The 14986-nt window shown below is 38.9% G+C and overlaps 1 protein-coding gene across 1 annotated transcript; it reads right to left on the reverse strand.

Annotated features, from left to right (window-relative positions):
• Window positions 1-425: 425 nt before the first annotated feature.
• Window positions 426-1545, reverse strand: HBA (hemoglobin, alpha). The gene is given in 3 exon segments (NM_001032986.2): window positions 426-659; window positions 940-1144; window positions 1445-1545. Coding segments are annotated over 3 exon segments (429 nt in total). The 5' UTR covers window positions 1540-1545; the 3' UTR covers window positions 426-530.
• Window positions 1546-14986: the final 13441 nt, after the last annotated feature.

The following is a 14986-nucleotide window of genomic DNA, read 5'->3' on the forward strand; positions in this document are numbered from 1 at the left end:
AACCCAGTCAATGCTTGTGGCGAAAGGGAGCTGGGGGTGGGTGAGGAGGCTCGGGGCGTCTCCAAGGGTGCCGGGGGCCGTGAGACTGGTCTAGGTCCATCCCCTCCCCCATTCCTATTGCACGGCTTTCCCTCCCCACCTCCAGCGCTTCGGGGCTGTGGAAGGAGCCACAGGAGTCGGGATTCTAGAAACAAACACTGAAGTTCCTTCTTCCCCACAAACATCTCCCCCTCCCCCCTTTCACACACACACACGCGCACACACATACACACACGCACGCACACACATACACACGCGCGCACACACGCACGCACACACCCGCCCCCGCACATCCGAGCCCACACTCTCAGAAAGTAAGCGTACACAACCAAGTTGTAGCAGACTCAGACTTTATTCGAAGACTTCCATCTGTCCGTGCCAGGTAGCATGGGGTTAGGGACTCTGAGGGCCCCGCAGCCTCCGCCCGGACGGCGGTGACGGCGAGGGAGGAGGGGAAGAGGGGGAGGAAACCTCTGGCCTCCGACACAGACTTAACGGTACTTCGAGGTCAGCACGGTGGACAGAAGAGCCAAGAACTTGTCCAAGGAGGCATGGATCTCGGGAGTGAAATCCTTGCCGAGGTGACTGGCCAGAGTCACGAGCACATTGTGGCACAGGAACTGGAAGAGAAGGGACAGCTCCAGGGTCAGGCTCGGTCGCCTTGGGCGCGCGCGCTCACACGCACACCGCGCTTCTGCCCCCCTCCCCTCCCGTGCCCCTACGCGCTTTCTTCTCTAACCTGCCACGCACCCCCTCCCCCGCCCCTGCGCTCCCACTGACCACACTCAGAGCCTGGGCTCCAGGTGTTCCCAGGAAGAACCACTTCCGTCAAGGGAGCCGCGTTCCTGGCGGCCCTGGGCGAGCTCAGCTTCCCCGCGAGTCCCTGGAGCTCGGGCTCACCTTGAAGTTGACGGGATCCACCTTCAGGTTGTGGGCGTGCAGATCGCTCAGGGCGGACAGGGCGGTGGCCAGGTCATCCATGTGCGCCACGGCCAAGGACACGGCGTCGGCGATTTTCTGGCCTTGACCCTTGATTTGAGCCGAGACCGCGGAAAATTCGAAGTGCGGGAAGTAGGTCTTGGTGGGGGGGAAAGAGAGGAAGGTCCTGTGGGAAGGAGAGAGGGATTCAGTGGGGCATCATCCAGAGCACGGTGCCCCGGACACTGCGGGGCCAGACGCGGGGCTAAGGACCGGGGGACGCATTCGTAGGTGCTAAGGAGAGAAGAGGATTCTGGGCTCAGAAGACCGCGCGGTGCCGGGTGGCCTCAGGACGCGCAAGGGAAGCGTTTAGGGTTCTAGACGCGAACTGGGATTCTGAATTGTGGAGGAGCATCCCTGGGTCCAGGGGCCTGGGGATGGGCTACGGGGAGAGTGGGAAGGGCCCAGGAGGGGAGGGAGCCCTTACCTGTACAGTGCTTCAGCCATGTAGGCACCGCTGTTGCCTCCCACCTTACTCCAGGCGGCCTTCACATTAGTCTTGTCAGCGGCAGAGAGCACCATGTTGACTTTTTTTTCCGGCTCTGTTACAGGTCCAGAAAGATGCAGCCCCGAGCCCCACAGTCCTTTTAAGGGGTTCCCTGGAAGGGCACACCCTGGGCAGATCCCCCAGTGGGCGTTGCTCATTGGTTGGCACGGTGCCCAGTTTAGGGTGCCAGGAGCCCAGCCGAGTCATTGATCCCAGGAGAGAGAGACTGTGCACCCCCTCGAGGGGGCGCTGTTCTCCCACCTCTCTCGGACTCCCCTACTTTCTGATGGGACTCTGTGTAGGCTCTGGACCTGAGCCCTTTCTCCTGTGCAGTCAGGCTGGGTGAATTGGGGCACCAGGCTCGAGTTCAAGTTTGACCCCATGAACTTACTAGCTGTGTAATTAGTTCTGGGCAACTGACTTGAGCTTTTTGCCTCAGTTTCCTCCTTTGTAAAATGAGTATCATGAGAGTCCCCACCTAGAAGGATCTTTATGAAGATCAGAGGAGACAACTGAGCAAAGCTCCGCACAGTGTTTGGCAGGCAGCAAGGGCTTTCTTTATAAACTGCTATTATCTCATTCACCTGTAGTCTTCTTCTTCACTCTTCCCCTAACTGAGAAAGCAGAGTGGGTGCTGTGGAATGAACACTGGTTGAAGGAAGGAGACCCCAGTGCAAATCACCTGGTCCTGTCAATAAGTACTTGTGTGGCCTTGAGCAAAAATCACAGTTTCCCCATCGGCAAAATGAGGGGAAGAAGTTGGTGTGGATGACCTCTAGAGTCCCAGCTTTCACCCAGGCTGTCATCCCCAGCCTATGAAGTACAAGGATAGCTCCCTGGCAGAACAGGACAGCTGGGTCAGACAGTTGGGTGCCCACCTACTACAGACTGGAAGACTGAGGTGGGATAGGAGGGATCCAGACCACAGCTGTATCTGAATAGGAGTGTCTGTCCTCTGTCCCTCAGTCACACTTGGGTGTCTGTCTATCTGTTCACACCAGCAGCCTGGGAACCCAATGAAGACACACCCTGGGAGGCAGCTCTGTCCTGAGGGTCAGGAGACTTGGGTCAGTCCTTTCCCTGCAGCTGAGCCACTGTGTCACCTGAACAAGCTTTTCTTTAGGAATGTTGTGAGGCTCAAACACAGAGCAGAAGTAAATGATGGACAGCCAAGGAACACAGTGAATCTCTCACAGGTCACAGCCATTGCAGCAGTCAAGTTGGAGCTCCCTCTGCCCTGAGACCTCCCTAAGAAGCTCCCTGACCAGATGGAACCACCTGGGTACCACATGCTACTGACAGGGGAGCTGTGCCCCGTCCAGCCCTACCCTTTCTGAAGCAGCTCTAGAGAGCATGAAGGTTGTTCCTTATACTTGTACTATTGACTTGGAGGTCAAGAATGTAAAAGATTTGGAGTTGAAAGGGCTCTCAGAGGTCACTGGATCCAACCCTTCACTTTTCAGAGGAAGACATATGGGTTAAGCACCTTTCCCAGGTCACAGGAATATTGTGCCTGAGACAGGAATCCATTCAGGCCATCACCTTTCCTTCCACACACAGTTTTGTGGTCTAGATACTATTATTCTCTTTTTCATCTTACTGGGGTCTAAGCCTAGCAGTGTAATGATTGGCTCAAAAGTGATGCACGTGTAAAGAATTGGAAAATGAAAGGATGCCCATCTTTTGGGGAATGACTGAAGAAGTTGTGGTACAACTTGTTTACAGAATGTTGTTTTCTAGGCAGATGATGAATAGATTTGTTTCAGAAAAGCCTGGAAAAACTTAATATGAACTCATGCAAAGTGAGGTGAGCAGAACCAGGACAACAGTGGATACAGTCACAGCAATATTGTAATGATGATCCACTGTGACTTAGCTATTCTAATCCATACAAAGATCCAAGACAGTTGCAAAGGATCCATAATGAAAAATGCCATCCAGTTGCACAGAGAACTGAATGAACTCTGAGTGTGAACCAAAGCAGAGTTTTTTTCGATTTCTTCTATTTTTTTTTTTGCAAAATGGCTAATATGGAAATATGTTTTGCATAACTTCATTTGCATAATTGATTGTATATTGCTTACCTTCTCAATGGAAGTAGGGAAAAAATTTGAAACTGAACATTTTTTAAATGAATGTTAAAAATAACTAAATAATTGTGTGAAATTTTAGAAAGCTGTGCACTCATTCGTGAGTCTTGGGTTATAGTTGCAAATTACTTTCCAGAATGATTGAGCTTCTTCAGAATTCCACTAAGAATATTCAATTTGGGTAAACTTCTACATCCCATATAACAATTGTTATTTTTCCCTTTTTGCCATGTTTGACAATCTACTTTAAAGTTATAATGAATTAGAATCTTAGATTTAAAGTTTATATTACTGTTAGTGATGTGGAATATTTTTCACATATTCAGTTATTTATAACTTGCCTTTCTTCTTTTGAGAATTATGTATTCATATGCTTTAAACCAATTATCTATTGGCAAATAACTCCTGTTCTTATCTATTTGTATTAATTTTCTACATATCCTGAATATTACATTTTTATCAGATAAATTTGGCAAAATTATTTCTAGTCACTTTCTTTTAATTTTTGTTTGTGCAGCAGTTTTTCAATTTTATTGAATTGAAGCTATTCATTTTGGTCAAGAATTCTTCCCTTATCCATATTTACAAAAGCTATCTCCTTCCCTGGTCTTCTAGCTTGTTTGTCAACAAGCAAAATTAAAAAAAAAAAATATATATATATATACACACACACACACATGTATATTTCTTTGTTCTTCCTAAATTGTTGAAGTTGGTATTCCTTGGTAAAAGTTAATTGAGATTAAGTGGTTAAATGGAAATAGGTTAACTAGGAACTTAGTTAAATGGAACTAGTTACTGGCAGATAAGAGTAGAAATGGGCAATTAGGTGGCACAATGGATAGAATGCCAGGCCTGAAATCAGGAAGATTCATCTTTCTAAGTTCAAATCTGGCCTTAGACACTTTCAATTCCTCATCTTTAAAATGATCTGGATAAGGAAGTGGTAAACCACTCCAATATTTTTGCTAAGAAAATTCCAAATGGAGTCAGGAAGATTTGGACACAACTGAAATGACTGAAAAGCAAATATATCCAGTAGGGTTTGAGCAGATAACATTAGAAAATGTCTTCCAGGGGGCAGGTAGGTGGCTCAGTGAATTGAGAGTCAGGTCTAGAAATGGGAGGTCCTAGGTTCAAATCTGACTTCAGATACTTTCTAGCTATGTGATCCTGGGCAAGTCACTTAACTCCCATTGCCTAGTCCTTACTGCTCTTCTGCCTTGGAACCAATACACAGTATTGATTTAAGGTAGATGGTAAGGTTTTAAAAAAAAAAGCAAGAAAATGTATTCCAAATCTTCCAGGTACCTCTAGAACTCTCAGAAGGGAAATATAACTGGTCTAGTTTGTTCTTAAAGAGTGAGCCAGAATATACTCTTTGCATTCCAAGAGAATTTGGAAACATACCATTACCTTCTATTTTTGCAACATTTTACAGTCTTATAATTAATTGATCCTTTAATGTTTGACAAAATGCACTTGTAAATCCATCTGATTTGGGGGGGGTTTCTCTTTGAGAGCTGTTATTTTATTTCATTATTAAACCATTTTGTTTTAAATTTTACATTCATCAATTAAAAAGTTTAAACTAGTGGGGCAGAGCTAAGATGATGCCTTAGTAGCAGCAAAAGTTGAAACCACTCTGAGAATCCTCCCAAACCAACCTTCAAATAGTACCTCAAAGCCACTGAAGTCAGAAATCCAAAAAGGAGATGGAGTGAAGGGGCACTCTTGCAAAAAAAAAAACCCAAAAAACATAATGAAAGATAGGCAAAGTCAATTTTCACAGAATAAGGGAGAACCAGAAGTAAAACTGCACACAGAAGAATGTGGACCAACTATCCCCCCAACTACTGTATCAGGTTCCCAGCCTGGGAATAGGCCAACTTTGGGATCCCAGAACCCTGCTTAAATCAACAGCAAAGCACCCCTCATTCACTCATTGAAGTTCCAAGCTCCTTGCACCAGCTCACAGTGAGGCCCTTTCAAGACATGTAGTGCTCTAAGTCCTGTAAGTGTATGCCATCAGATGAGGAGACAGAATCAGTAGTTTTCAGTATTCCCAGTTCAAAGGCAAAAAAAAAGGCTGGAAAAAATGAGCAAAGATCAAAAGAAGCACCTAACTATAATAAATTTTTATGGAGACAAAGAAGAGTAAGGAACTGATTCATCAGGGAACAGTGAGATCAAAACAACTACATGTAAAACTTCAAAGAAAAGTAAGAATTGGTCTCAGCCACTGAAAAAACTCAAAAAGAAATGCAAAAATCAAATTAGAGAGGTGGAAGAAAAATAGAAAAAAGTAAACAAAAAGAAAAACGGTTTAAAAAGCAAAATTGGTCAAGTGGAAAAAGAATCACAAATATCCAGTGAATAAAAGAGTTCCATGAAAAGTAGAATTAAGCAAATGGAAAAGGAAGATAAAAAAGTCCAGGAAGAAAATCAGCCTTTAAAAAATTAGACTTGGGAAAATAAAAGTTAATGACTTCATGAGACCTGAAGAAGCAATAAAACAAAACTTTAAAAAATGAAAAAATAGAAGAAAATATTAAATATCACACTGAAAAAACAAGTGACCTGGAAAATATACCCAGAAGAGGTAATCTAAGAGTTATTGGACTACTTGAAAGTCATGATAAAAAAAAAGACTAGACATCATATTACAAGAAATTATTAAAGAAAATGACCCTGATATCCTGAACAAGGAAGTAAAATAGAATGAAAGCATCCACAAATCACCTCCTGCAATAAATCCCCAAATGACAACTTCCAGGAAAGTTATGGACAAATTCCAGGGCTCCCAGGCCAAGGAGAAGATACTACATACAGCCATAAAGAAACAGTTCAAATATCATGGAGTCCTAGTCAGGGTTACATGGGATCTGGAAGCTTCTACATTGAAGGATTGGAAGACTTGGAATATGATATTCCAGAAGGCAAAGTAACTGGGTTTAATATCAATAATCATCTACCCACCAAAATTGATTACATTATTTCCAAGTAAAGTATTATCATTTAATAAAATTGACAGTTTCTAAGTATTCTTGAAGAAAAGACCAGACCTAAACAGAAAATCTGATGTTCAAATATAAAATTCAAGAGAAGCATAAAAAGACAAATAAGAAAGAGAAAAAATTTAAAGGACCCAATAAGGTTGGATTATTTATAATCCTACCTGGAAAGATAATATTGTAACTCTTAAAGTTTTTTATCATTTTCATAGTAGTTAGAAGAAATACATATAAGAGGGTTGGGAAGGGCAGGGGGTTAGTGGGAGGGATTCTGTGTCCCAATTGTATTTAAAATTACATCTACTCTTATCAAGAAACTAGTCATTGTTTCTGGCTGCCAGGAGCAGGTACAATACTCATTTTTTTTTTCAGGTTAGTTGCTTTACTGAATAAAGTTATAGGGGGAAAAAGTATACATAGACAGAGGGTGTGGTAGTAAGCTTTTTAGGATGATATGTGAAAAAAATCAAAGAGTGAAAAAGAGAATTGCCCTGAGAGAAATGGGAAGAGAGAGGTAAAATCCTGTAAAATGATATCACATAAAGAGGAGCAAGAGGGGAAAACTATTACAATAAAGTAAATGATGAGGATGGTGATAAGCAATATTTAAACCTTATTCTCATTGGAATTCCTTTAGAGAGGGAATAATAGACAGATTCATTGGGGTTTAGAATCCTATGTTACCCCATAGAGAAGTAGAGGGGGTATAAGGAAAGGGATGGTGGGGAGGGGAGTAATATAAAGAAGAAGGAATGGGGGGATTGACTAAAAAGCAAAACACTTATGTGGAGGGGTAGCGTGAAAGGAGAAAGTGCACAATTAAAAGAGGAAAACAAGATAGAGGGGAATACACATATGGTGATCATAACTGAATGTGAATGGGATGAACTTGCTTATAAAATGGAAGCAGATAGCAATGTAGATTGTTGTTTATAAGAAACACATCTGAGGCAGGTAGACACACATAATATAGGTAAGTGGATGGAGCAGAATCTGTTGGGCTTCAACTGAGATAAAAAAATGCAAGAGTAGCAATCATGATCTCAGACATAGCTAAAGTAAAAATAGATCTGATTAAAAGAAATAAGGAAGGTAATTACATTTTAATAAAAGATAGTATAGATAATGAAGTTATATTAGTACTTAACATATGCACCAAATGATATACCCTCCAGCTTTTTAAAGAAGAAACTAAAGGAGGTTAAGAGGAAATAGACAGTAAAACTATAGTAGTGTGGGGGCCTCAACCATTCCCTAACAGAACTAGATAAAGCTAATAAAAAAATAAAAAGGAAAGAAAAAAGGAAGTGAATGAAATTTTATAAAGTTAGATTTAATAGATATCTGGAGAAAAATTGAATGGGGATATAAAAGAATATATCTTCTTTTCAGCAGCACATGATTCATATGCAAAATTTGATTATGTACTAGGGCATAAAAACTTCACAACCAATTGCATAAAAGCAGAAATAATAAATGCAACTTTGTCAGATCAAGAAACAATAAAAATTATAATTAATAAGGGTTCATGGAAAGGCAAATTAAAAATTAATTGGAAACTAAATAATCTAATTCTTCAAAATGAGTGGGTCAAAAAACAAATCATAGAAACAATCACTGATATCACTAAAAAAGAATGACAATGAACAGATAACATATCAAAGTTTATGGGATACAGCCAAAGTAGCACTCATGGGGAAATTTATATCCCTGAGTGCTTATATCAATAAAAAAGAAAAAAATACAACTAAAAAAACTAGGAAAAGAACAAATTAAAAATCCTCAATTAAAGATTAAATTGGAGATCCTAAAATCAAAGGAGAAATTAATAAAATTGGAAGTAAAAGAACTATTGAACTAACAAATAAGAGTAGGGGTTGGTTCTATGAAAAAATAATTTAAATAGAGCACATAAATAACATGATTATATCAATAGATACAGAAAACCTTCAACAAAATACAACACCCATTCCTATTAAAAAAAAAACAACACTAGGCATCATAGGAAATAAAAGGGTCCTTTCCTTAAAATAATAAGTAATATTTATTTATTTATCAGTAAGTATCATCTGCAATGGGAATAAGTTAGAAGCCTTCCCAATAAGATCAGGAGGGAAGCAGGGATGCCCATTATCACCACCATTATTTAATATTTTACTAGAAATGTTAGTTCTAACAATGAGAGGAGAAAAAATTTGAAGGAGTTAAAATAGGTAAAAAGGAAACCAAACTTCACTCTTTGCAAATAATATGATGGTATACTTAGAAAATCCTAGAGAATCAACTAAAAATTAGTTGAAATAATAACTTTAGCTAACTTGCAGGATACAAAATAAATCCACATATATCATTACCATTTCTTTATATATTTCCAACAAAATCCAGCAGCAAGAGTTAGAAAGAGAAATTCCACTTAAAATCACTCTAGAGAATATGAAATACTTGGGAATCTATTTGCCAAGACAAATGCAGGAATTATAGGAATACAATTTCAAAACACTTTTCACACAAAGTTAAATCTAAACAATTGGAAAAACATTAATTGCTCATGGGTAGGTCAAACTAGTATAATAAAAATGACAATCCTACCTAAACTAATTTATTTATCTAGTGCCTTACTAATCAAACTACCAAAAAACTTTTTAACAACAAAATTCATCTAAAAGAAAAAAAGTTCAAGAATATCAATGGAACGACAAATGATAAAAAAATATGAAATATGAAAAATATGGCCTAGCAGTACCAGATCATAAACTGTACTATAAAGCAGTAATCATCAGAATAATCTGGCACTGGCTAAGAAATAGAAACATAAGGATGGATCATTGGAATAGATTAGGGGTAAATGACCTCAGTAATCTAGTGTTCATTAAACTCAAAGATCCCAGCTTTGGGGATAAGAACTCAGTATTTGACAAAAACTGCTGGGTAAATTGGAAAATAATATGGCAAAAATTAGGTATAGATCAATATCTCATACCCAATGCCAAGATAAGGTCAGAATGGGTATATGAATTAGGGGATCATAGAATATGTCAGACCCTTGGAGAAGGGAAGAATTTCTGACCATACAAAAGAGAAGACGATAAGATGTAAAATGAATAATTTTGATTATTTTAAATTTAAAAGGTTTGTACAAACAAAACCAAAGTAATCAAGAATGTAAACAACAAACTGGGGGGAAATTTTTATAACATGTCTCTGATAAAGGTCTCATTTTTAAAATATATAAAGAAGTAATCAAGTTTATAATAATCCAAGTCATTCTCCAATTGACAAATGTCCAAATGATATGAATAAGCAGTTTCCAGATGAAGAAATTAAAACTATCAATAATCATATGAAAAAATGTTCTAAATCCCTCTTGATTTGAGAAATGCAAATTAAAACAGCTTTGAGGTACAACCTGATACCTATCAGAATGACCAATATGACATAAGAGAACATGATAAATATTGGAGAGAATGTGGCAAAAATTGGACATTAATGTATTGCTGGTGGAGTTGTGAACTGATCCAACCATTCTGGAGGGCAATTTGGAATTATTCCCAAAGGGCTATAAAATAATACATACTCTTTGATCTAGTAATACCACTACTAGATCTATATCCTGCAAAGATTTAAAAAAAGGGGAAAGGATCTGTTTGTACAAAAATATTTATAGCTGCTCTTTTTGTGTTGGCAAAGAATTGGAAATTGAAGGGATATTCATCAATTGGGGAATGACTGAGCAAATTGTGGCATATGGTGGTGATGGAATATTATTGTGCTATAAGGAATGATGAATAGGATGATTTCAGAAAGATCTGGAAAAACCTCCATGAATTGATGCAGAGTGGATAAGCAGAACCAGGAAAACATTGTATCCAGCAACAGCAATGTTGTAGAATGATCAGTGGTGATAGACTTAGCTATAAGATTACTCACTTAAAAAATGAACAATGTGGGAATATGTTTTGCATGATAATACATGTATGACCCATATAGAATTACCTGCCCAGCACCAGAAGGGAGAAAGGAAGGAAGGGAGGGAGATAAGTTCAATTATATAACTTAGGAAAACTTATATGGAAATTTGTTATTACATGCAATTGTTAAAAAATAAAAAAGATATTAATGACAAGATAAAATTTACATTCATGTTATAGAGTCTTGTGATTCCTAACATTTCTCTCCTCATTTTCCAGCTCAGTTGTTTGCTTTTTCATGATTGTTATTGCTGGTTTATTTTTAAACCCTTACCTTCTGTCTTCGGATCAATTTTAAGACAGGAAAGTGTCAAGGGCAATTGAGGTTAAGTGACTGACCCAGGGTCACACAGCTACAAAGTGTCTGAGGCCAGAATTGAACCCAGGTCCTCCTGCCTCCAGTCTTGGCACTCAATCCACCATGCTACCTACCTGCCCCTGAGTTGATTTTGATAGTAGATATATTTCATGTCCTATATTTTTCCAGAGTTTTGTTTTAACTTTATTCTATTATTTCTTGTTGTCCTGTGGAGTTGTTGAGCTCTGTTTGCTTCATTCTATTGTTTCTATATTGCATTTTCTATTTTTCAGAGATCCCCTTCATGGATAATATTTTCTACACCTTCTATACTAAGCCATTTATTATTTTTCCAATATCTCTCCTTGATTTTCTTTATTTGTTGTCCCTTCTGGCACATTTTTAGAACTTTGCTGGAGCATTTATTGGAGAGCTGGATTCCTCTAGGACCTTTAATTTCAACATCTTAGCTGGACTTTCAAGAATTACTTACAGGGACTCAGCAATTACCTCTGCCAGTTCTGGCACCTGAGCAGAAAGTTCATGTGGGTAAGGTGATGAATTCCTCAGGGACATACTTAGATGCTCTCTTACCAGAACCTTGCTTGCCTTTGATAGCAACTCCTTGCTCATCATTTTTGTTCTGTCATTTATAGAGCAAATTCTTTGGCAGAGAAGACAGAAGCAAAATCAGAATTGCACATTTTGGTGTGTTCTCTGTTGTCAGCAGTTAGAGTCCCATCCTCTACATGCAAACAAAGGTCCTCTCAGCCCTGAGATCTTTCATTTCCTACTAATAGACCTAAAAATAGACCTTTAAAAAGCCCTTTATTGTCCTGAGATTCCTTTACTAACCCCAGCTCATTCTGAGCTTTAGTATTTCTAGACCTACTTTTTTTTAATTTTTAATTTTTTAATTTAATTTTTTTTCTGTTCATGGAAATTTTTTTATCTTGAGAAAATTGTATTTAATTAGTTAACTTAGAATATTTTTCCATGGCTACAAGATTCGTGTTCTTTCCCTCCCCTCCCCCAAACCCTCTCCAGGCAATTCCACTGGGTTTTACATATGCCATTGATCAAGACCTATTTTCTGGACCTACTTTTAGAAGACCTATCCTCTTCTATTATTTGACCCTGGTTTCATCTTCTGTTCTATTCTTTTGAGAAATCTAAATTTGGCAGAGCCAAGATGGTGGAGAAGGCACAGGGACTTCCTGATCTCTACCAAATTATCTTCCAAACAACTTTGATACAATGCCTAAAAATGAATTCTGGAGTGGTAGAACCCATAAAAGGACAGGATGAAGCTTTTTTTTTTTCCAGCCCAAAACAACTTAGAAAATTTGTTTCCTTAGGTTGAGAGTGGAGGGGAGACCAGCTCCTGGAGGCAGGACCCACCTCATTAAACCAGTGCAGGCCTTGGGGGGTGACTGAATCAGCAGCAACAGTTTCCAGCACTTTCAGCCAGAATTAAGAGAAGCAGACAACTTTAGAAGGAAATTACATGGGTACCTTTGCTGCCTCTGAGTTCAGGACTCTATTACATAGCCCACATAAGCAGATCCAGGTTGCAGTCCTAGGTCTTAGTCCCAAGATGAAGAGGAGCATTAGCACACACTAGTGGCTTCAGGGGAGCAAACGGTTCTGGTCACAGTTCCAGAGTGGGAGAAAGTGCTTGTAGTTGTTCACTGATCAGAGCACAGGTTGGGAGAGTGTTAAACGCACCTCTCCTTAAATCACACTACCTTGGAAGAGCTGAAAACATATAGATCCTTAGCTCTGAAGTCAGCTGTGCAAAGAACCTGAAGCTTGGGACAGTGACCTCATCACCACAGGAATGGAACCAAACTGTAACATTTTTTAAGTTAAAAGACAGGAAAGTAGCTGGAAAACAAGCAAACAAACAAAAAAAAACTCAACCCAACATAGAAAGTTATTTTGGTAATAGGGAAGAGCAAAACACAAACTCAGAAGACAATAAAGTCAATTCTGCTGTATCCAAAGTCTCAAAATAAAACATGAATTTGTCTCAAGCTCAAAAAGAATTACTGGAGGGGTACAAAAAGTATTTTAAAAATTAAATTGTGTGGGTGGAGGGGTAACTAAGTGGTTTAGTGGATTGAGAGCTGTGAATTTTAAAACTATTCCACCCTAATTAGACTGTACTTTAGAAGTTCTAATTTAGCTATTTCCTGATCAGTAACAATGGAGATACTTGGAATAACAGAATCAGGTCTTAGAAACTCTACATTTTTCCACCCTTCTTAGTTTAACAAGATTAGGAAGGTCTGCATCAAACTCAAGATTTAATTATCTGAGGAAATGGCCTTCAACATACATGTGCAGAAAAACAGACAGATCTCTGAGCTGTCCTAAGTCAAGCTAAGCGATCATTAGTACAGATGAGACGCAAGAAAGTGACATAAAACCGTCCATATAAAGCACGTCACTTCCTCTTTCTCTCTCTTTCCCTGGAGAGGTGATTCTGGCTGAGAGTGTGCTAGGTGTTTCGACATCTTGGAGTGTTGGTGGTGAGTTTTGCCCTTGAGCTGATTCAGGTTCAGGCATCTTAGCTGAGCCCCTTTGGAGGTCAGGCTGATTCTTTCCTCCTTCACACTCAAAACCTTACTTTCTAGATCTCCTAATCTTCCTGCCCAGTATTAGCCCCTTCCTTCTTCCTTCTTCTTAATCTCCTCCACTATATTAATTAAATCACCATAAAATTTCCAGCTGAGTTTGGGTGTTTCATTAGGATTTTATAAATAAAACCCTTGGTGACCAAATATAAGTATTACATTCAGTCTGAACCATAATTTTAACCTTTACAGAGCCAGCTCTAGAGATGGAAAATCCTAGGTTCAAATCTTCCCTCAGATACTCCTAGCTGTGTGACCCTGGGCAAGTCACTTAACTCCCATTGCCTAATCTTTACTATACTTCTGCCTTAGAACCAATACATAATATTGATTCCAAATTGTATGGTAAGGATTTTAGAAAACATATCAAAGGGGAGAGGTAGAGGAAAAACTGGAAAAAGAAAGAAATATGATGCAGGAAAATAATGAAAAAAGAATCAACAGCTTGGTAAATGAGGCCCCCCCAAACTGAAGAAAATAATATCTTAAAAAACAGAATAGACTAGTTAATAAGAGTCACAAAAATCTGCTGCAGAGAAGAATTCCATAAAAGGCAGAATTAGCTATATGAAAAAAGATGTGGAAAAATCCCCTGAGGAGAAGAACTTTCTAAAAAGAATTGGGCAAATGAAAAAAGGGGTTACAAAAGTTTCTTGAAAAAAAATTCTTTAAAAATTAGAATTTGGAAAGTGGAGCTAATGACTCCAAGAAACATCAAGAAACAATCATAGTCAAAAGAATGGGGAAAAAATAGAAGAAAATGTGAAATATCCCATTAGAAAAACAGCTTGCCTGGAAAATAGGTCTAGGAGAGATCATTTAAAAATTATTGGACTATCTGAAAGCCATGATTTTTAAAAAAGAGCCTAGACATCATCTTTTAAGAAATCATCAAGGAAAACTGCTCTGAAATTCTTGAACCAGAGGGTCAAGTAGAAAGCAAAAGAATCCACTAATCACCTCCCAAAAGAGATTTCAAAAAGGAAAAATATAGTCAAATTTCAGAACTCTCATTTCAAGGAGAAAATATTTCAAGCATCCAGAAAGAAATGATTCAATGACTATGGAACTATAGTCAGGATAACACAAGATTTAGGTTTCTACATTAAAGGATCAGAGAGTCTAGTATATGCTATTCAAAAGGGCGAAGGAGCTAGGACTACAATCAAGTATCAGCTAACTAGCAAAACTGAGTATAATCCTTCAGGAAAAGAAATAGTATTCAATGAAATGGATGACATTAAAGCATTCCTGATGAAAAGACCAGAACTAAACAGAAAATTGACTCTCAAATACAAGATTCAAGGGAAGCATAAAATGGTAAATAAGAAAGGGAACTAATAAGAGAGGTAGCTAAGGGCAAGGGTGTGAGTTGAATATGATGGGATGGTATCTAAAAAATATAAAATTAGAGAATGAGAAAAAATGCATTGGGAGAAGAGGGAAGGGAGAGGTAGAACAGGAGAAATTATC

This window comes from Monodelphis domestica, chromosome 7, assembly GCF_027887165.1.
Source record: "Monodelphis domestica isolate mMonDom1 chromosome 7, mMonDom1.pri, whole genome shotgun sequence".
Classification (NCBI taxonomy): domain Eukaryota; kingdom Metazoa; phylum Chordata; class Mammalia; order Didelphimorphia; family Didelphidae; genus Monodelphis; species Monodelphis domestica.